We start from the raw sequence: 23,508 nt of genomic DNA, 5'->3' as shown, positions 1-23,508 counted from the left end.
CAAAATTTGCATAATAAAATGGTTCACAATTAATTACATTAGCAACGTGCTCTGCCTTTACATTTTTAAGAACTCGTACAGTTACATGTACCTTTCAAAAGGGTGAAATAAAATTCTCTTCCTGAGTTATGGTGGGAATTAGTCCAGACTCCAACTCTTTTTGCTTCTGTAGGAGGCCCTAAAATAAATGTAATATAAACATGAATGCTCTGCCTGCCTTATGCAGCCTGAACTAATAAGTGTGCTAGTGAGGTGCAATGCTGTTTAAACACACAACTTAACGCAGTACAACATAACGCATTCATAAGGGAGGGAACTCAGGCTTTCCTGATTCGTGCAAAAGACTTGCTGAAGTGTGAGTGAAGTGGTAGCCCAGCCTGTTTCCAGGGATGCCTTATGCAGCAGAGACATGGCATTTTCATTGTATTAACTTACTGTCTTGTGTGCCATCATTACACTTGTAGTATTCTAGCATGGTCTTTTATGAAGCCAAACCCCAGAACTTGATAAGTACCAGCTTGTAGTATTAGCATTGATTATTCTCTAAGACAAAGGAGAGTGTTACCTTTTGACCCAGAACAGTGACAGAAGTATGAGGATGTGCACATTTATGCTCAAACGTAAAAGGTTCCTGCTCTGGTACTAGAAAATTGAGAAAACCTGTAACAAAAAATCCTTACGATTGTATCTTTGGCCATGTGTATAAGTAATACATATCAGCTGTGTCAGGTACATTCATAAATTTGAAATAGTCTTTTTACTGTGATTAACGGGATCATATGAGGAGCTGCATGTGACCCCTTGCTATCTGTTTTAGATCTGTCTGAAGTATGGTACCAAGACAGTATTAAGAGAAAAGCTACAATGGTAACAATGTTAGATTGCAAGACCTTTATCAACGATAAGGGTTCTAGGCTGATGTTACAGCTCAGCACCTCAACAACTGGTCATCCTAGTGGCACAGAAGGGGAGACAGATCACACAGAACAGGCTTAAGTTAGCATAGAAGCCTGTTAGACTTCACTTTGCATTATTTCAAAAGCAGCAGCTGCCTACTTTCACTTACTTGATAAATTACTTTTTTTTTATAACTAATCAACAGCAGTAACTACTATTTATGTTAATGAGTCAGTGGACTTATTTAGTCCCTTTGCAACAATGACGCTTATTATAGAGTGTTATTGCAATTAGTAGCAAGTTACAAAACAAAAGCAATATTTTTTTTTTGCCTTAAAATGGCCCTGAGCTGAAGTGAAAAAAAAAAAAAAAAACATTGAACACTCCAAAAAAAAAGAAAGAAAAAAAAAGGGCTATTCAGAAGTACTGTAAAAGGGCTTTAGAGGACAGTAAGGGGAAATACACGCATAGGGACAAGTAACAAGTTCTCGCTTTCTTGCTTTGCCTGTCCTTAGACAGCCTGCTGGTAGTCAGCACGCTCAGTTAGCCATTATAGGCTACAACCTGCTAGCAAGTGTTTTTATTGTGTTTTTATTGCCCTAGGAAAATAAGATGCTCTGGTATGTACTGACTGTTTTGTAGCTGTTGTGTCTTTTAAAAAAGAGAACACAGTGTTGACTTCTTTTTTCACAAATACTTAGTCCACTTTGCCGGATGAAGAAACTCAGGCTTATTCCACTGACAACTTTGATTTAAGCAAGAAAACTAAAGTCTGCTGATAATTCTTATTACTGCCATCACCTGAAATACAGAAGAAGACTTCACTGAGCAACTAAGACAAAGGGAGACTTGCTGAGTTGTAACAAATACCATTACAGACTCACCCTCCCCTGGGCAGAAGAGGGCCCTCGTGGCCCTTTAGTTTTCACTGGTGTATCCAGGGTCCAATGAGTTCAGCTACACTGTTACTAAAACATCCTGATCATATTTTTCTATATACTCTATATGGGTTTTAAAGGCTAAAGACTGGCCAAATATAGCTAGATATGTGTATCCTGAAACTATTAATTGGATAGATATATATACATAAAATTGCGTATATTATCATTTAAAAAAACAAGACTAGATTATCTCCTGAAATAGAAAAACTAAACTCTGCTCTTTGGCTTGCTTATATTTCATACAAAATATTGCACTATTCAGTCTTTCTCAATGAAATAACCAACCCAAAACAGATAGAGCACCTCAGTTCAACAGGTAATGTCCTAAATGCATTCTGTAGCTGCTAGGGTATTTTAAAAAGAACTTAAAAAACTTTTTAACTCTTCAAGAACCAACCTTCACTGAAAGACTACCCTTAATGTTACTTTTTAGATATTGTTAGGGCCTGAATACTCACTGTGCAGCAAAAATGTTCCCAAGCTTGTGTCTCCTACATTTGCCAACAATGATGAACTTTAAGCCTCATTAAATATTCATGGATTTTGTTCACCTCAGCAAGCACAAAACTCAAATTATGCTTTGAAGACGTCAGCTTCATTCTTAACTGAACTACCACTGGCAAATGAAGCCTGAATACAAAACACTTGGAAGTTGTGGATATTTAACAAAAATATTAATGGGCATTAGGAAAGACCTAATGTTCTAGTTATGAAGAAAGTCATCTATCTAGAGAAATCTACCTGGAAGTCATGAGAAACTGACCTTTCAGTGTTCTTGTGTCACATCTTTTCTAAAATTACAGGTTAAGTATGCCATGGCTGACACCTCATTTGTGCAAGGGATTTACTTGCTACTGAAGCACTAGGTATGCACATGTGTTTCTCTAAAGCAGACCAGGAGCTAACTAATGGTACTCCATTGTACTTAAGTCTGTCAGTTTCCTTCTTTAATTTGGATCATTTACAAAATTTTCTCCTTTAATCTAAAGAAAAATGAATAGTGCTCCTATGTATATGCTTTATTATTTGTCTTCTTATACATTTATTTACTTTTCAGCTATATATAATTTTTCTAAAAAACTGTATCTAATAATAAATGTCACTAATCTAATAAAAAAAATCTAATAAAAGCCACAATCTAATATTCTAATAATAAACAATCTAATCACAAAACAATCTAATTAGATCTAACAATCTAATAATAAAGTCACTAATATCACTATGGAGTCATTCAAAAAAAGGATGATACCAATACACACATATCTTTAATAGTCCTCAAGGAAGAACTGCAAACCTAAAGAAAAATTTTCTTTTTTGTCTTGCAGTCCTCTATCAGACCATTTAGAAGCATGAAAGAAAACTGTTCTTGTGATTGTCCAGGCCTGCGGTTTGAAGCTACTCTGGACCACGGTTCACTGCTAGCAGGTAGAGTATCAAATTCACTCATGTTTTAATAACTTGAAGCTTGACAGTATCTTTTTTTGGTATTCTGACTCCAAACAGAAAAATACGTAACTTCACAGTTACCAACTATAACCTTTGTGCTTCTTAAATCTACTGCAATGTGTGCATCCTTAAAGACCGTCTTGCCTTGTTCAAAATCCCTTGGGCAATCCTGAAGACCTAATAGTTACCAGTAACTTACTACAAATTGAACAATGTATATAAACATAGACAGGCTTTTGCCTCTGGTTGCCTGTGTTATTACACCAAATTACATTTTCTTTTTACTCACAACACCTGACTGATTTGACAAATCCTGAATTTTAAACATTAGCAAAAACACAGCTATCTCGGAAAGATTTTATAAGGATTTTCACACATAATATTTACAGATTGGAATATTCCAGGCCTGATACTTCGATTACCACCCCTCTAACTTTCTGTGCCATCTACATAACTCTGGCATGAGTAGCTTACCAGTCGTATAACAAAGGTTTGAGTGTTCTGTTAAAATACTGTCCTTTTTTCCCTTTGATAATGAAACATTCTTACTATAGGTAATCCTATATCAATACCTGGACAGTAATAAAGTCATTCCTCTTATTTTCAAGTTTTCTCAGGTATTCCACCTTAACATAGTAAATCTAAGGACTACGTAGTTCGTAGTCCTTAAGAGTCCAAGGATGGAAGTAATGCATTAACTAAAGCAAAATTAATGAGGAAAGGTAGAGGTCGAGGCCCAAAACTTATAGGATAGAAAAAAAATGAATTAAAAATGACTATGACTTATGACTATGTAATAGTTTGCAATGTTCATTTTGACTTCGGTATGTAGACACACGTTTATCGATGACTTTTTGCTTACCTGGCGTAATTCTGACAGTCCCTTGAGAATTGCTTGTTGTCTCTCTCTGATTTTAACTACATCAGGATTTAGAAGAGGATCTCTAGTGTGATCAGAGCTAAATATCTGTCGTGGTGTTTGGTAAGAATCTAAAAATAAATACATATCAAATCAGTTAACAATACTCCTATACATTTTGTTCTAATTTTGTACTAGATTTTCACAGCTTGTGAAAATCAGGTTTTGGTTGCTATTAGATTGTGATCACTTTAAGTCAAATACAACTTAGGTTCCTAAGACCAAAATCTGTATGTAATAATGCCAGAGAAGTGCAAATGTCGTTCAGTAAAGATAAACAAACAAACAGAAAAGGACAGATAAAAGAATTATTTTTTTTTTTTGCTTTTTTTTTTAATACAAAGTATAAATTTGGTTGTATAGGCATTCTGTACAGTGCTCTGACAAACATGGGTTACAGCAGAATTCAGTAAAAAACAGATATCAAGGTGAACAAAATGTAGCACTTTGAACTAAGTCACTCCAACATCTCTTCTACATGAATCAGATCATAATACATTTCAGTACCATTCAACTGTTGATACTGTGGGTCATGTGTTGAAGGTCTAGTCACTGGTGCTTCTGGATCAAGATAATACACTTCATTTGTTCGAACATACGGAATGAACTGTGAAGACAGAGGTCTTCCAGCTTCTGTAACTAGGGGAGGGGAGCTCCTCTGCTGTGCATCTGTCTTGATATTTTTCTCTCTTCTACTATTGTTGTTGTGCATCAGGAAATTAGAAGTATGTGTCTGTTTTTGTTGTACTTGGTGTAACCTGTTCTTAACTGCTGGAACAGGTGATGAGTCAGACCTGTATGAAACAATTTCAGTTAACATATAAAAAATACAAAAGTAATACGATTAAGTTTCTTTAAAAGTAGACAAAAATGCTCAGAAGACTGCACTTCTGCTCTGTTACTCTGCCTTTATACTAGCTATTTATTGTTTATGACTAGCTTGTTTTGTCTTCTCTTCTGTACTTTTAATAGTAGAAAACTAGATGCATGTGAATTATTTAAAACAGTTAAAAATCCGGAAAGAAAAGCATGCATATTTTACTATCTATATATTTATACTTTGCATTAAGGCAGAGTATTGACATACCTTTCTTCGTTCAAATTATTCTTATGTAATTGTTCTTCCTAGGAGAAAACCAAGAAAGTCAAAAGTAAAATAAAAGCCCTCCATATTTTTATACTAAACACTGTTATTTCTCAAAACAAGTTTGTTCTGAAATTCCTGAAAAGTTTAGCCCAAAGCAATGATTAATAAAGGAAAGGTCCTATTGTTATATACAGTCAGTAGAAGTTTTCTAATTAAATTAAAATGCTTCTTATGGTATCACACACAGCTTAACTGTCTTAAAAATCTGCTTAAAATTCATTACCCCTTTTTTCAGGAAAGGAATTTTTGAAAATTTAGCTTTCAATAACATACATGCAAAACTTATTTACCGTTAATCATATGATTTACTATTAATCTGATTAAAAAACAACAAACTTGGTTTAACAGATGAATAAATCTTCAAAGGCACCTATGTGAACAGCTATCTAGCTATGTAATTTCACAAACCTTTTTTTTTTTTTTTACCCACAGCTTCTAAAATATGTGTATGTAGCCATAATAAGCAAATGACTAAACAATATTAAGGTGGACACCTTTTCAACACCAGCATTTTTTCTACTGGCAGGTGAGAGAAATGTAGGTGTTTATGTATGTATACATACATACAGAGAGAGAGAGAGCAGGCAGGAATATATTTAATCGTATTTCTTTATATGAGAATTGTTTTTTATATGCGAATTGTTTTTTCCCAGCCACATGCTACACATGCTTACTGCAAATGGGGAAGAAAAAAACCCAACTCCGTTAAGAAGTATACATTTTTATGACATTCGAGTACATCCTCAGTAGCACGGATTCTTTGCAGAAATAAGAACTGGACAGGTACTCCTGATCTATTAACCAGCACCACTATATGATGGACAGAAATGCTCAAGTCAGTGATACCATTTCATCCCACACACTACTTTCAATCCAGCTCCCTTTTTACATAATGAAACAATAATAAACTATATCAAATACATGCTTTGGCAGAATGAAACAACAATAAATGACAAAAATCAAGATGTTCTGATCATAACACAAACACGAAGTAAACAAAACACTGCTGTAGTACTGTTCTTTATGCAAAGGGTAGGTGAAAATTCTCAGAGCTTAAGTTACATCCAGGCAGAACTGAGTGAAGTAAGTCTTAAAAATACTCATCATTTGTGCCAGAGAAAATGTAGTTACCTTTCTGATCCTATGTCTCTTATTCTTCATGTTCATTTCTTCGTGAGGTGAAGGAGATCTGTTTTTTGGGCAAAGATTCCTAGGGGTATTTCTTTCTACCAGCTGAAGCAGCTCCATTTGCCGTCTCACTTTGTTTGCTTCCCTTTGTTTTTGTAGCTGTTTAGGGTATCTTTCTGATGCTGGAATATATCTTTTCCCAGGCTTGTTTATGTTCCAGTCAGGTCTTTTAATATGTTTTTCTGAAGATTTAACTTGTCTTTTTTTTCTTGCATATTGATCGTAGATGCCACCATTCTCTTGTCCTGAAATTTTATTTTTATCTGTATACTGCATTTCTTTCTGATATTTGTTGCTGTTGAAGGTTTCCTTATATTCTGTGGAAATATCAGGTGATCCACAACACATAGTTCTTCCCTCAGCTGAATCAATACATGCTGAAGTATTACAGTCATCTAAAAATAAAATGTATTTTAACTTCAAGTGTAAGTTATTCAAATAACTTGTTTGAATGTTGTCTGCACATCAATCTACCATTGCTGATTTTATTCAAAAACCAGTTGCTACAGTTTTATGGTGATTTTTATCCTTTTTGATGTGGAAAAATATAAGATCAATATAAGCAAATTGAGTGAGGAGAAAAAAAAAAAGATTAGAGAACAAAATCAAGTCACTGCAAAGTTAAACTGTAAGTAAAATTAAACTATATTATCTTAAAATGCCAAATTCAGTTTTATCCCTGGTACCCACTGGTTAAGAGCAAAATACAGCTCCTGTTTAGTACTTTAGAATGCTGATGGTTTGGTCATAATCATAGTGCTACTGTCAGAAACTTACTTTCCTAATCTTTGTCTTCCAATGGAAATATTTTGTTCAATTTTTAAATTACTAAAAATCCAGCCTCTTTCTTTACTAATTGGCATATACAAAAATATTAATTACTTTGTAAATGCTCTGAGTAAAATTTCTACCAGCATTATCAAAACCAAAATCATTAATTTTTGCTTATGCAAATACAAATAAATTAAAGCTTTCTCTTCTCAAGTGTTAAGAAGCTAGTAATTTTCTAAATACAAGGTAAAAAGCAACTATATATTTCCATTCAATCTACTCATTGAGGCCTCACCTACAACATGAATGAATGTATACTAAGTTCATAGAATAATAGACTTAGAATCATACTTATTTTTTCTTTTGTTTGTTTGTTTTTAATAGTGTGATACATAATCAAGGTAAAGACCAGCAGGTATTCCATCTACATAGACCCACAATTTTGTCTGGATATTTAGGAAGAACTATAAAAAGCTTTTCTAAATGGTTGAATATAACCTTTCATTTTCCAATTAGTCTAGTTTTCTAATTCCAAGATTATGACAGTATTTCTGTCAGCATCTTCAAGGATTCATTAAGGACCCATCCCAGCTTGATACCAAAGCATGTTATATAAGCCTGTGAATATTCACACTGAAGATTACTAAAATATATAACTAAATGCCTTAATAAATTTAGTCCTGCAGGGCTTGTGACCATGACTAAGCCAACACCATACTTCAGACTGGCTGATTTGACTTTGTAATTGGCAGGTAACAACTATATAGGCATATCGTTTATTTAGAAGAATACAGTGATATATGGTAATACTCTAATATGCCTGTGTCTGTCCAAGTATTTCTTGCTAGCTTTATTCCATTCTGAATGACAGTGATTTGGCCCCGTTGCTCAGTTACACCAATATGCTGTTCCACTGCCTGTATTTCGGTACACCAGGGTAATTAAGTGGAAGGGCTGTGTACCTGTCTGTACAGCGGTGTCTTTCCGAGAAGTCTGCTGATCAATATTACTGCTAATGTCATCAGAAAAGTTATGACGTTGATATGAAATGTCAGTATTACAATTTTCAAATTCAGTGTCACCTGAAAAGAATCAAGGCTTTTTTTTAATGTAGCTTTTTTTTTAAATGTAGCAACATATATTCCATTTAAACTATGCTATCAGGTTATCAAACTATTGTTGCTTAGAACGCAAACCAAAAGGTTGAGAACTATGATTCGAATCTGAATACTCTGCCTGTTTCACTGAAAATCAAGTTGACCATTTATAGGTCTGAATATTCCATATGCCTTCCTGGTGACAGCCTTATATTTCTTCCTTTATGCAATGTAGCATTTGAAGTTATATAATAATAGTAATATACTAAAATACAGTAGTATTAGTTAACAACGACAGTTGTTCTGAAGGCTCTTTAAATAAACTGAAATGAAATTTGATTCCTGAGGCAAAGGAGCCTTATTACAAATGCAGACTGGCAAAGAAAGAACACTGGCACCTCGTGTGCAAACACCACAGGAACAAGCAAACTGAATATGAAAAGATTGGTACTTGCCACCAAGATTCTTCTTAAGTTTTGAAATGTCATGTCCCTTCTGAGCCAAATCTTGAATACGCTGTTCTTGTTTTAATCTCTGTGCTAATTCTTGAGCTTTCTGCATTGTGTGATAGATCTCATTTGTTTTAAGAGTCACAAGTTCCTTTAGAAAAAAAAAAAGTAAATATGTGATCATTTGAGAATAAAATAGGATTATTTAACCTCCATATAAACCCCAACGTTTACAGAAATCATGTCAACATACATTCGTTTTTTGAGTAAAGCATTTAAAACAAAACCAAAAGAAAAACAAAAAACAACAAGAACTAGTTCAGTAGACGCAATACCTAACATTTAAGTTTTTAATGGTAAATTCAGAAGCTCTGCATTCTGCTGTGCTGATGAAAGGCATTCAATCCAAGCATTAAAAAGCCAGCATCTAGATCCTCTTACTATTTGGATCCTCTTGCTTATTTGGATATTTAACTTCTTTCTGATAAATTAATCCTTTCATAAATGTTATCTGATTTCAGCTATCCATCATCAATGTGGTTTAATGAAATAAAAGCCCAAATAAAAATAAGAATCCTTCCTCCTATTTCCACAGAAAGGAGGCAGTAGAAAGCTCCCTAACAAAGGCAGAACATCCCTAAATCTGAGGCTTATATTTTTAGACCCGGTGGGTTCAAGATGACTGGGCCAAGGAACAACTCCTATCCAAACTGATACTACCATCTCATACCCCCATTCCATTGCATTTGCCAGTGAAAGCAAAACTGATAGCATGACATGTTTGGAAGGAGCCAATATTTCTATTACATAGAAATATGACTTTTCCTAATTTTTAGCAGTTTCTTCTAGCATCTACGCGCAGATTCTACACTTTTCCCTCCAGAAAATGCAGAGAAATCAAGCATCCGTATTTCTGCAGGTTCTTGAGGAGGCTATGCTTTTGAAAACAGTCTGTTTTATGACATCGCAGAATTCTGCTAACACTTATAGCTGCTACTGTGCCAAAAGAAAAGAGTATGGCTTTAACCTTCTACAGATTCTTCTGTAAGAGGTTAAGAATATATAAAAATGTGAAATTTGTGTACACCGAAGGTCAAAATGTTACTTTCAGTTTAATTTTTAAATGAAACAAGCTTGAAAGTTCAGCAGTAGTTACAGAGGTGAAAGTTCTAGAACATCAACAACTTTTTAAACAATTTTTCCAAATTATATTCTGGAAACTCTTTAATCCAGAGTAAAAGCACATCCAGTTAGATAAAGCTCATGATACTGAACCATCTTAAAAGCACCAACTTATCAACAACAATAACTGGATCGCAGACTTTGAGGTATTTTTTTAATTTAAAATTTATGTTTAAAGTGTATTTTTCTACATTATTTAAAACTACAAGTGCATTTTTGCCAGTTATTATTCATTCATCTTTCTGAAAAGGCCCTTGTCCAAAAAAAAAAAAACTTGAGGAAACAGATTTTGGTTTCAAATGTAGAAATTTCAGGTAGTTTTCATTTTCAAAATGAGGAGGCAGTACCATTTTGAAGGTGAGGAACTGTTTTCCTCAAAAAATAGTATTATTACAGACTGAATTTGGTAGGCAAAAGTCTGTTTATCATTTTGAAACTCTGAAGGACTTTTGTTCATGCTTTAGAGCAGTTATGGTCATGTTAGTGGAGATGTGGCAAAATCCCTTGCACAGTTTCAAAATATATCCTGTCATCTTTTACTCTACTTAAAAATAGTATATCAAAGTAATATACTAGAATAATCAAAACATAGTCTTCCCTCTATTCATAGCTTCTAAGTTTAGTACATACAGATAAATCAGTAAAAAAATGTCCATTTATCTGCATTAAGCAAAATACAGAAAACCACCTCTTTTTGTTTTTGTTTAAGCATATCTTCTTCAAACTGTTTCTGTATCAGTTCTTTTTCTCGTGCTAGGCGCTGTTCTTCCTCGTGTTCTTCCCATTTTCTCTTCTCTTCCTCCAGTTGTTTCTTCTTCCGCTTTTCTTCTACCTGAGCCATTATTGCTTTCTGGTAATATCATAAAAAAGTAGAATTAAAAGGTATAAAATTGAAGATACTACAATCTATTTACTCATATACTTCCATGTATGTGTATAATATTTGGATTTGGAAGCATTAAAAGAGAGACAATTTATTCAAGACAATTTATTAGTTTGTGTGACATTACTAGAGAAAATAGCTGTCTAACAGTTCATTCTTAACGAAAAAGTATTTCAAACACTTTTTTTGTTCTAATTTCTCAAAAGATATGTAGTTGCCTTCCCATTTTTTTTGAACTACCAGCCCAGCAAAGCAGTTTGAAGACAAAATGCGCAAAGATCAACAAATCTCTTTTTCTATCTTCAAAAATTGTTTTGTACATTGCCTGTGAAGAAATAGTGGTCTGATTTTTATCTAATATACTTTGATCTAGCAAGAATTACAGTTTGAGCAGATAGAATCATTACATTTACACTAAGATTTATTTACATTGTGCTATAGACATCTTCATGAAGATATATGTTCAGTTAAGAGTGCAAAAAGTAATGGGAATGGCAGCAGTAAAGTAGATAAAATTTCAAAATTCATGGAAGGGGTATATGCAAGTATCAGTCCTCCTGATGACAGTGGAGACCAAAAAAAATGTGCACAAAACCTATTAGAGCTCTAAAGTCTGTGTTGTGTCTTTCTGAGGTGAGAATTCTGTCACAGAAATGCAATCAACTCCGTACAAATATTAAAAAACTGTAGACTCTGAGAGGAATAATGTTAAACAATTGTAAACATGATCTGAAGAATGAGAGTCAACTGCCTCACTATTATTAAATGTCATGCTTTATTCATATGACAAAACTACATTTCATCCACTCATTACAATGTCATTAAACTTTAAAACAGAAATCTACCTGATGTTCTAACTGTTTCTGTCGCCGTCTGCCTCGCTCTTCAATCTGTGCAGGATCCAGGAGAGCTGTCATTGAACGAAGGAAACTACAAACAAGAAAATGTGTATATGTTTTTAATCATAAAAAGGAAAGTCTAAAGCCTTTCTTAATTAGAAGTCTCAGATTTCAAGTAATATTTTCATATCGAGGTTATCACATTGCATTAATTAATACAGTTCAATTGTAATGAGTAAGGAAGAAAGTAACCTTGCAGTAAATTTTATTAATGAACAACAGCGGCACTTGTGTCTCGCAAAGGTGAAACAACATGTAATTCTGAAAAAAAAGCAAAAGCTAGATGAGATAGATCTAATGATCAGCTTTAAAGGATCTTATTCAAGCACTTTTTTTAATTTCTGAGGAGGTGACAGAAATGAATTAGCTGGGAAGATGGTTACCCTTTCAAAGATCACTCACCTGACTTTCTGACTGTGATCCAAAGCACTGCTTTTAGCAACTTTTTCTGCATTTTCCACCTTTGAGGGCATGAGGTTGCCTAAAGCTGCAGGTGAAAAAGGGTGAACAAAAGCAGTCAGCTCCTTAGGGTCAGGTGACAGGCAAAGACTTTCAGGCTGCTTTTTGTACATTCCATTTAAAGGGTGTTGTGCATTAGCATTAAGGTGGTTCTTTAAAGAATCAAAATGCATTGCCCATCTGCCATGCTCTTCAGCCTAAATAAATACGAAGCAACAAAAAATGGAAATGTGCTCAATTACATTGTTTCTATAAAGCATGGTTAACAAAAGAGTTAGACAATACGTATTTTGTACAACAGGAACATCTGAAAATCTTTGTTTTGGAGGTACAATACACAGAGCAGTTAATTTCCTAGATGGCAAACAGAACTATTTCTGATGCATACAAGTCAGATCAGAAATTACACTGCTGATCAATACACTTGGTCAGCACCAACATATTTCTATTATATTGACAGCAAAGACAAACAAATGAACAAACCAGAAAGTTCAAAACAAACAAACAAAACAACATTAAAAAAAAAAAAAAAAAAAAAGCTAACATGAAATCAGGCTTTTTGTTATGGCTTTTTCAATTTATATCACTATTCCATCCCATATTTTTTCAAATAGTACTGCACTCTTCTCCTTTTGTGTATATATTCTCTCCCTTATAACATGAACAAGTGGCATGCTTTACACCAGCCCACATTTACCGCCTCTGCTTTAATGGTGGATAATAGCAGAATTACTGTGCACTGGGCAGAGATGTTACTCTATTACTTCCTGTTTTCAGCTTGACAGGCCCATTGTAAAATAAGCCTTATTTTCCACCCACACCATCCGTCATTTTCAATTAAACACAAGAATCCTAGCAAAGTACCTGAAACTTCTTTAGAGGTAGCATATTGGCTTTTTAAGTCTACATTCTGTACCACCTGAGCTTATTTTTTTGGCATCATGATGGGAACTGAATATTTTAATATTTCATTAATCAAAGATTTTTACCTAAGGGACCTTTGTTTTTGCTGTAGGTACTGAAATTGTTTTTTTCTTTTCAATAAAAGAAGATTTGTTTCTCTGGAAGGCCTGGGGAACAGCTCCCTCAAATTTTGCATTCTGCAGAAAACCAACTAATGTAATCCACTTAAAGCTTTCTGAGAGTCACTTCCTTGAACAAAAAGCCACCTTCTTTAAGCAAAGTTTTATACCTATTTAAAAAGACACAAGAAACACTTAGTCCAAATAATAAGAATCCAAATAATTCTTTCTCCTGTTTCCTAAGTTTTGCCTTTCCTTTGAACACATTAATGTGGAACCACACAAGAGCAGTTAAAAAAATCTATTTTATTCTTATGTAAATCTGCAGTGAAATATGTAGAAAGGCTGAGAGTGTGACACAAGACCTGAAAATAAGATGCTGAAGTAACAAGATTAAGTACATGTAGCTTTCTTTCAAAAGGGGCTGGAAGTGAGATTACTGTAAGGTGGGTAACTACATCCATCTCCCCAGGGCACAGCTATCAAATTAAAAAAATGAGGCAGCTAATGCTGGGACCTTTCACAGCTGTGTTGCTTTCATAACATAAAGCTCAGTTTGCAAAGTGGTGTCACCTGTAAGTACGTGACCAACCTTAGCAAGAAGGTGGGTTTTTTTGGAGGTGGTTAGGAAAGCTCTCTTCTAGCATTATGAACTATGGAATTGAAATGATGAGTTTCTGTGCAGGGATTGTGTAATTGCTGTATTAAATGCTTTAGTTGAAAGTAAAAGCTGCAGCCTTTTAATACAGAAGTTTGTAGGTTATGAATGCTCGTATCAGGCAAGTTTTGGTAATTGGGATTCTTGTTCACTAATAATACTGAGAATAGTGAATATACCTGATACATAGCAAGAGGATTGTTTGATCCTGGGTTAAAGCTACACACAGCAATTTGGAAATCTGGATTCTAGCTATAGTACAGTGTTTCTTCATTTCAAAAGACAAGAGACTTTAGAAGATCATGTCAATATTGGTCTGTATAAGAACAGAGAATGTTTCACTTAACTTAAAATCAATAGTAAGATAGAAATAGTAACAGTAAAGGAAATAAGTCTTCTTCCATATAAAGAACCTGAAGGGGTGTGAGACATCTTGCCCAAACCAGTCAAGAGTATTAAGTCTCCACATATCTGACCTGCAAAGCAATTATATTGGCCACAGTTTTCCTCTGAGATCCTTTGTAAGAGACCTGTGTTCAACAGCCTGAAAAAACTGAAGGATAAAAAAGGTAGGGCTACTTTCTTCTATCCTTTTTGGAGTAGAAATGTTTAAAAAGCTTCATTAACATGTACATGTGTGCATATGTATGTCTTAAAGTAGTATTTCCAGAAACAAGATGTGAACACCACTGTGACACACTGTGATTGTCTTTAACTTTCCTTCTTTTTTTTCTCATCTTCTTTGGTAGTCTACAGGAATTTTCTTTTTGCATAGCGTCTGGCTATTGTCTCTACAAAACCTTCCAGCCCCTGGTGCTTTCAAACTACGATGTGTCAGGAGGGGGGAGGAGTTGGAGGTAATACCACTGTTCTCATCAAACTAGACACACTGTTTTCTGCCACCAAATACTGGAACAGCTATTGGCTAAGTAGGCAGCTCTCTTGAGTTTATGATTGAAAAACTGGATGTGCTGCATTCAATTACATCTTTGTCGCTAGTTCATTAGATCTAAGATTTTATCTCTTATTTCTTATTCCAAAAGTTGAAATAAAAGTTGCTCTTATTCCAAAAAGTACCTCTAAACCACAGATACCTTTGATAAATTCAGTTTTTCTTCTGTTTTTCGTAGCTTAGCTTCTTCCTTCTGTTTGTCCAGCTCATCAATCCACTTCTTCTGTTGCTCATGCCTTGAAGGTTGTTCCTGTGGCACAGCTTCCTGAAATAAGATAAATGCCAATCTATTACTTGTAGCAACCATTAATATGTATTGAGTACAGTGTGTTTGTACATGTTATGTACAAGCTCTTATGGGGGCAAGGTGATAACACTTTCTAGGAATGCTGAGTATGCCACAAAAAAAGACATTTGCTTTTACTGTAATAACTGACAGCAGATACAAAGCTATCCTGTTTGAAAGCAATCAATTTCACTGTAGAGGCAGTCTCCCCTGAGAATGCGTTTATCTGACACAGCATTCTCAAAGTGACAGTTGACTTTCTGAAAGAAGTTAGAATAAAAGTCAAAAGACTATGCTTATTATTCTGTAAGCAGAGCTAATGAACAATGCAAATAATTATATAACCGTTGAGATTATTCCTCAAAAAGATTCATACCTTTTAGTTAGTAATCAACGTGGAAAGACAGAAACAGGTTGTTCATGACATAAATATATTAATTTGTAAAACAAACTGGAGCAACAGGTAAGTTTGATATAGGGAGTTGACAGCACTTCAGAGAGCTTAAACTAATCATTGATATTTGATTTTGCTACCAGTTACTGCTGGATCCATACAAAAAAGAAAATCTTGTATGAATTAAAAATTGAACAGTTTCAGAACAGTGCAGTGGAAACTGTGTTCTTCAGTGTTTCTACTGATAGCTTTACCTTATCTGGGTTAGCTGTTTCCATTTTCTCAGTATGTGTTTTTTGATTGCCAGATTTTGCCCAGAAACATCCCACCTCTTCTTCTAAAGTTTCTTTCAACTTCTTCTTTAGTGCTACCTGTTCATCTTCAGGAGGAAGGGTGGGGAGGGAAGTGCACAAAACTGGTGAGAATTCCTAGTACAGGCAGGTAGATGCATTTATTAAAATAAATAATTAAAAAGGCACACCGGCTCTACAGTTTGGTTTGTAAAAAGGGCTACTAGATGAAGTCACTCCTGTGTGAGCTATCAGTTTAAATGTGATTTTGCTCTTAAAGAGGATGGCTGCTGAGTCTCTGCCCAGAGATGTGGAGGTAACAGGAATCTCTGAGAAGACTACAAACACTGAAGGATTAAGAATAACTGAGAAGGAGAGGGAAAACTAAGAGAAATAATAATAATTAAAAATTCAATTCTCATTTTTTATTAATACTAATAATCTAAGATCACTCTATAGCTGCACTGGGTTAGTAATACTAAATGCAAACTACTAACAGTGCAGAATCAAACTGAATAGTCTACATCCAAGTTGAAAACAAAACATTCCTGTATATCAATCATGTAAAGCCTGTGGCAAATTAAGCTTTTTTTATTGTGTTAAACACTCTCAATTTGCTGCAGATTCCCTTTGGCTAGGTATAAGGCAAGGCTGCAAACTATTTCAAGGTCAGATTGCAACCAACATTCAGTCACAATGGTAGATAAGGCAACACTTTTCCCTTAAAATAAGCAAACTCATTTGTTAATGATAATGGCTATCAGAGTGAAAGAATGTGACCAAATCAGTAGCCAGTAACTCCTACAATATGAAGTATAAACAAATGTACTTGTTTACAAGAATATTTTGTTCAGAAGCACACAATATGTTACAGATTTTTCTTTACAGATTTTTTTGAAACTCATAAATGTCAATCTTTCGTAGAGACAAATGAAAGTACGTAACTTCCAAATTTGTAGCAATTGCATTGATACAAGTAGATCTATAAAAGCATAAGGAATGCAAGGTTTCTTGGCATCCTGAGCATATTAAATTGATCAAATATAAATAGTCTGTATTGTAATTACCTAATTCTTTCTTCCATTGTGTCTTTTTAAATTCTAACAAGGCTTTCTCCCCTTCTCTTTCACCCAAGGTAGTAAACATGTCAGCTGGTTTCCATGACTCCTTTCTAGAGGAGGATAGAAAAAAAACAATAACAAAAAAGCTTATCTGTTAAATTTTGAATACTAATTTAAAAGTTACCTTTAGATATATTCTTACTGTGATTAAGAATATTAATTCTTACTTTAATAAGAAGATTAACAATATTAATCATTAATGGGGACACTTTTTTGTAGACAATAACACAGATTTACATACATAACTTTCTGTCCTTGTTGCAGATATGACTCTTGTTTCCTGCTTGAGTTAGAATTAGCTTCATCTGGAACAGATGAAACTTCATTGTAGCATTTCTCCAAAAAGCTTGTGTTTTCCTCTGATGACTCATTAGCGGCTGTAATAGAATACAAACACATCTTAATGTAAATATATACATATATATCCACATGTAAGTAAATAAAGCATGTGTGCCCACTAAATACTTCTCAATATTTACTACTTTAAAAACAAGAAACTTGCAAACTCGACATTCTTTAATAGAACGGTTTTTAGCTCTGCTTGCATGTTTAAGGCATGTAAGTTAAAACTTCACAGGGTATTTTTAGAATGCTAGACTTATAATAAATGCTTCTACTTGACAAACAGCTCAGACTTTTGTACTCAGTAAAAGTAATTTCTGTTTTGTAATTACTTAATTTCAGTGTGTCTTGTTTGTGGTGACAAAGAGCTGACTTCTTTCATAGGTCTACAAACAGGAGTAAAGATGTAATACAAGAACATACACAATAGTTCTCACACGTGGCACTATAAGGACTGCAAAACAAGTAATACTCAACAGTAGTATTACAGCTAGGCAAAAAGATGCATGTATATCTTGGGGCCAGAGGAAAATGTCTCTGCTGCTCTTGAGATGCATAGCAATACCTAAAATCTTCATACAACCAGAAAGTCCTAACTCTGTGTGTTGTTATTTTTATTTTCAAACTTATAATGGTAATGGTACAGTGCCATTCCACTATGTATCTTTTTCCTCAATGTAAAATACTTAATTTCAGCACAAAACGTTGGCAGTTGCTTGCTTTCTTACTCTGCAAAATATTAGAGTACTATCAAGCAATTCCTAATTTTTACTGTTAGCATTAACATGTTTGATTCCTAAACAGTAATAGGCAATTTCATAATTTCATATCTATAGTAGCAAACAGTATGTTGTCAGAGACCATTGGAGTAACATCTCTGCAGCATGCAAATAAACTTAAATTATGAATTCAAAATTAAACTTTCATGTTTAGTTCCATTTCCATGAAACAAACTTCATCTATCTGTATGGAAACTGTACTTTTACAGCAGGATGCACCTTACCCGTTTCCTCTTGCTTTTCATTATGAGTCTCAAAGATGCTTCTAGTTCCTTCTTTTACAGTCATCAAAATCTGTTGAAGCTGTTCTTGTGTTAAACACACCAAATTTCCTAGGTCTTCAGCTGATACACGTATATGTGGATTTTGATGTCTCTGTTTACTTTTTGTAACATCAAGATTCTCTGAATCAGGCTTCCTGTTTGTGTTATCTCTTTGAAAAATCAAAGAGCGATCTCTATCTGTGGCTTCATTTGAAGAAGGTTTAGTTACTTGCATTTTTTCACCTTTTGTCATTGATAAGCATGATTCACTCCTTGGTTTTGCTAAGTTTTCCTGCTTGATACAGGCATTCTGCATTGACCTCAGAATATGTCCAGTATGCCTTATTCTCAGTACCTGTTTAGGGACTCTGGCTTTATTGCCCATCTTTTAAAAAAAAAAAAAAAAAGAAGTAAGACTTCACCAGGTATTAAATAAGCTAAGGAAATAAATTCTCAGAAGTACCAAACAAAAACATTTAAGCAACAGGTAAAAGAGTCATTTTTCCTTTCTGTTCCATCAGTAGAAACTATGTTTAAACTAGTGAAATATCTCTGAGTGCTAGGAATACCTTAAATGAGGATACAGCACCTAAATTTGAATATATAAAGATGACATGAAAAATTACTTGACACACCATAACATTTAAAAGAATCCATGAATATTCCTTCATTCTTCTTTGGTATTTCTGAAGTATGGCTTTGAACAGGTATATGTCTTCATGAAACAGCCACAACTATTTCAGTCTTGACTCTTCCGTTCTGTAATAACATTACCCTTTCCAGGCTTCCTGATATACACTCGTATTTATCTCACAAGTACAGGCTTGCTCTGGTTCCCCTGCTCACTGCATTCCAGTTTTACTAAGACAGGGACAACCTATACAACTACACTGGGACTAAAACACATTTCAGATCATATTTACCAGAATCCCTTTAGGGTTTCTGAAAGTTCCAATTTGGGTGACTTCCTGATTGGCAAACTAAAGCATTTTGCAAAGGTAAAAGTAGTCATATAACTTAAAATTCAACCTTGTGTTGATGATGTTGTTGTTGTTGAACTCTTTTTAAATTCAGATTGGATATAGGAAAAGGTTCTACACTGAAAGGGTGGTCAGGCACTGAACAGGCTCTCCAAGGCAGTGGTCACAGCACTGAGCTGCTGGAGTTCAAGAACTGTCTGGACAACACTGCCAGCCATAGGGTCTAATTTTTAGGTGGCTCAGTGTGGAGCCAGGAGTTGGACTCGATGATCCCTGTGGGTCCATTTCAACTCAGGATATTGTATGATGTGAACCTGAGAAATCCATTTTCATAAACATAACTGATTACAAATACTGAGACACTTCAACTGTGTTTTCAAATGTCTGTTAACAAATTGAAGAGTATAATGTATGAAGTAATTGAGAAGTAATTTCTTCACTTACCTTCACTGAAAGCCTTGATTTATCTTTTGGGAAACAAACACAAATATGTGAGAGCAGTGTTTAACAGCAACTTCCTCCTGAAAAACAGATCTTAAGAAATTCACAAACTATTATAGTCATCTGCTATTTTGTAAGGTGGGGCAAGTACTTTCCCTGTAACATCTGCCTCTATTATTTTACTTTAAAAAAAAATAAAAAAATCAGAATATACACTTCAAAAGTATGTTGGAAAACAAAACAAAAAACCCATCTGGATATATTTCAGTATCTATCTTCAGTCATCTATAGAACTACTGTACCAGTCTGATCTTCCCCTGCTACTTGTTCTTTTTCCCAGAGATCCCAGAGGTTTATGGCTTATTTTTAACTGTTTGTTTATTGTGCTTTTTTGGTTTGCTTTCTGTGTCACATTTTTCCAGGACAGTCCATGCATCCAACCCCATATACTACATGATGTTATGTCTCCATCACTTACAGCCTAAAGAAACAACACTTTCATAATCGCACCACCCTTTACTGTTCCCCCATATTGCTGCCCTGAAGTATACATACTCTTCAGTATTTTAAGCCAAGTTTTGCACAGAGCTGGTGGTTACAAAAATATTATGTTTAATATAATACTTAATAATAAAGAATATTATAATACTGGTTAATAGAGAGAATGTGATACTCAACATGAGAAATCTTGCACACATGGGTAAGGGAAAAGGAGGAGAAAACAAGTGGAATGGTACTTTGGTGGAACAAATCTCTGAAGATAACGCTGCTTCAGCTGCACTATGCAATCATTGCTCTGACAGTGGTTGTCATACATTTTGCACTGGTAGCTCCTGAATTTTTTTTGCATTGGAGAATACTAACCGTTCAGACTTTCTGCAAAACACCCTATTAATAGTCTTCCATTTAGATGAACATTTTAAAACTTGGGAGTATGCTAAATCTCTCCTGGAGAGCCATGCATTAAATTGTGAACCATCTCATATTTTCCATAATAAAGAGTGTTACCCTTTAATTATAATTAAGAGTGTTACCCATAATAAAGAGTGACCCTCTGAATAGGGTCAGTGAATTTTCCATGTATGATGTGAGCTACGTTTGAGGTAAGTGAAAGCTGTAGCGCTGCTGTTTCAGAGGTGTTGCAAGGTTTTGTCTCCAGTAGATGTATTGCTTGTTGACTCTCATAATGTCTCATTTGACAGCAAAAAGTGGAATAGAATTTGGAGGGCATTAAATGGAGAATTCCTGTACCCTGAATGCCATCAGTTAGAGAAAATGGTTTTATGCTTGTATAGATTTGATAAATGTTTATGTTTGATAAAACAAAAACCTTGATTTTAATAAAGTTTAATTATTAACATATGAGAGTTTTTTCTAGTGTGGTAGCAATGAGATCTGGCCTAAATAAACAACTCATTGAAAATGATAAATCTCAGTTGCCAGATACTAAAACTACTTTAAATTCAAAAGCATGGTATAATAGAATTTTAAATTAAGCAGGGAGTTACTAAGCTGCTTTTTCCTTGTTAATAAGTGCTACTAAGTTGCAGGTGTTCTATAGTTATGACAGTCTATATACAATAGTACTTAACATTTTATGAAGGCAGACAAGCTCTAAACTGTCAAGACAATTTGGCAGCTGTTCACCTGTGGACAGACTACTCAGATGTTCAGTATCAACCTAGACCAGTGGCAAGTTGGTTAAGAGGGCCACGTAATAGCACAAATATTGTACAAATATTCTTCCTAATCTGAATATTTCAATAAAGCTGTGGTTCATATTGCTTAGAAGTCTAAGAAGCTTTAAAAATTACTTCAGATAAATGACTGAAAAAATACCATAAGAAGCCAAAATTAGCCTAGGCTTTCCATCCAACACTTCAGTTTCAAGCTTCAGTCCATCTCTGCAAAAGGAGAAAGAGAGAGAAAGAAAGAAAGAGAGAGAGAGAGAGAAGTCTGAACTATTAAGTAATATGGTAATGGTTAAGATCTTTACATCAATAACAAAAACAACTGTAGTCCATTATAACATTATATTTACTGTAGGTCAAGGTGGACTTTCAGTCTCCAACTTTGTGTATTTGTGAGCAGTTCCTCAATCCAAAGAAAACAGGTCACAAAAAGGATACATTTTTATTAATGATACTGGAAAGTTTGGATTAGCCCATTACAAGGTATGTCTTTAGAGTGAAGGTGTCACTGTATTCTAGAAAAAATACTAAACAATCTCTGTGAATTCCTGCACTGTTCATTGTGAAGTGTTGCATTCTAAAGTCTTGAACTATGCTTCCATGCAAAATAGTACTGTAAGGAATGTTCTAGCAATTCATGTCAATAGAGGGCTTGAAGGGTAAACCTTGAGTCTCTGATATCTGGGGATACGATAACAAAGGGGTTTCAGAATAACTGCTAACTATTGTGACTACTACATGGGACGCTACGCAAGTCCCTGATATCTGGCCAAGATGGACAAAGGAGAAGGACAAGGACAAAGCCTGGGAGGAAGACTACGAGCCTTCAGCATGAGAGACTCCCCAAGGGACCACTGGAGACTGATAACGCATGCACCAGTGGGAGGGTTCGGATTCCGGGAACTAATTATAATAACCTTGCCTTTTCTAGAAGTAGTAATGAATAATGAATATGTATTGACCTAGAAGCATAAAAAACAGCTGCCTGATGTAATGTGTGTGCGTGTTGGAGGAGCCCAGGCTCCCTGCGCACCCAGTGCTGCTTACTTACCTTTTATTAACCCCATAAATAAATCTTATAAAGCTAAATTGACTCGAAATTTATAACAGTACAATTTGTTTTAAGTAGAACAAATGTTACCATAAGGATTTATAAAAACAAACAAAAAGCGAACAAAAAAACCCACGCGCAACAAACATAAAAAAAAACAAACCATAGGAAGGCCTCGCTATGAGCACAAAGTGCCCAACGCCTTTTCTTCTTCCACGTAATTAAGAAAATCTGTCCGATTCATTCTCAGGGTACTCAAAATAAAGTTTATGTTGAAGCTGCCTTTCATTGAAAACCCCAGGCGCTCGTAGCTTTCTACTGAGCACCGTTCCAATTAACACGGCGAAGGGGCCCGAGGCTGCCAGCGGGCTGCGGCAGGCCCGCGGGTCTTCCGGCCGGCTGAGGGCCCTGAGGGACAGGGCCAGGCCCGGGGCCTCTTCCAGGGCCCTGAGGGACGGGACGGGGCTCGGCTCGGCTCGGCTCGGGGCTTCGCGGGGACCGCCAGCAGCGACCGGGGCGGAGGCGGTGCCCACAGGCGGCCGTGAGGAGGGCCCCGCTCCCGCTCCTTACCCCAGGTTCATGGCGCGGCCGGGCCGTGGGTGCTGAGGGGTGCCTGGGGCCGCCTCGGGCGCCCGCGCTCTGTGTACGGCCGTTGCCAGCCCCGCGCAAGGAGGTGGTAGGCGATAGGTTTTTCAGCGGAGCCAATGGGCTCCTCGCACACTGCAGGGGATGGCGGAGCGGGGGCTTGTGGGGAATGGAGTCCTGCTGGGGGGGATGTTCTCGGCTTGTGGCCCTACGGGGCTGCAGGGGGGTGCACCCTGGGGCGCTGCAGAGACGCCTTGCGGAAGCTGAGTCTGCCCTTTGCAGGGACGGGCGGCTGCCTGAGAACTTTTTTCCAAATATTACTTCCTAGCTCTTCACAGGGCATTTATTGATTGGTAACGTTAGCGAGCAAGTCTC

General features: G+C 35.6%; 1 protein-coding gene across 12 annotated transcripts in view; it reads right to left on the bottom strand.

Annotated features, from left to right (window-relative positions):
• CCDC66 (coiled-coil domain containing 66) overlaps positions 1 to 23,237 on the bottom strand; it is a 41,005-nt gene extending 17,768 nt beyond the window's left edge. For 4 of the 12 annotated variants that reach the window (XR_014696319.1, XR_014696320.1, XM_084530502.1 and 1 more), the window contains exons 1-18: positions 23,119 to 23,237; positions 21,646 to 21,710; positions 19,810 to 19,832; positions 18,347 to 18,770; positions 17,243 to 17,378; positions 16,948 to 17,051; positions 15,845 to 15,969; positions 15,053 to 15,175; positions 12,222 to 12,475; positions 11,766 to 11,850; positions 10,726 to 10,887; positions 8,862 to 9,006; positions 8,272 to 8,391; positions 6,482 to 6,933; positions 5,291 to 5,328; positions 4,711 to 4,997; positions 4,147 to 4,274; positions 92 to 178 (exon numbers count right to left, since the gene is read on the bottom strand). Coding sequence is in view for 10 of the 12 variants with exons in the window: in XM_084530502.1 (XP_084386628.1) it covers positions 95 to 178; positions 4,147 to 4,274; positions 4,711 to 4,997; positions 5,291 to 5,328; positions 6,482 to 6,933; positions 8,272 to 8,391; positions 8,862 to 9,006; positions 10,726 to 10,887; positions 11,766 to 11,850; positions 12,222 to 12,475; positions 15,053 to 15,175; positions 15,845 to 15,969; positions 16,948 to 17,051; positions 17,243 to 17,378; positions 18,347 to 18,770; positions 19,810 to 19,832; positions 21,646 to 21,710; positions 23,119 to 23,129 (2,766 nt within the window). In the remaining 2 variants the exon portion in view is untranslated. The other 8 variants (XM_084530505.1, XM_084530504.1, XM_084530503.1 and 5 more) reach the window with 8 other exon arrangements.
• Positions 23,238 to 23,508: the final 271 nt, after the last annotated feature.

This window comes from Aythya ferina (assembly GCF_964211825.1).
Source record: "Aythya ferina genome assembly, chromosome: 10".
In the NCBI taxonomy this organism is placed as follows: Eukaryota; Metazoa; Chordata; class Aves; order Anseriformes; family Anatidae; genus Aythya; species Aythya ferina.
Note: the sequence above shows the minus strand (reverse complement) of the source record. Positions and strands in the feature narration are given on the sequence as shown.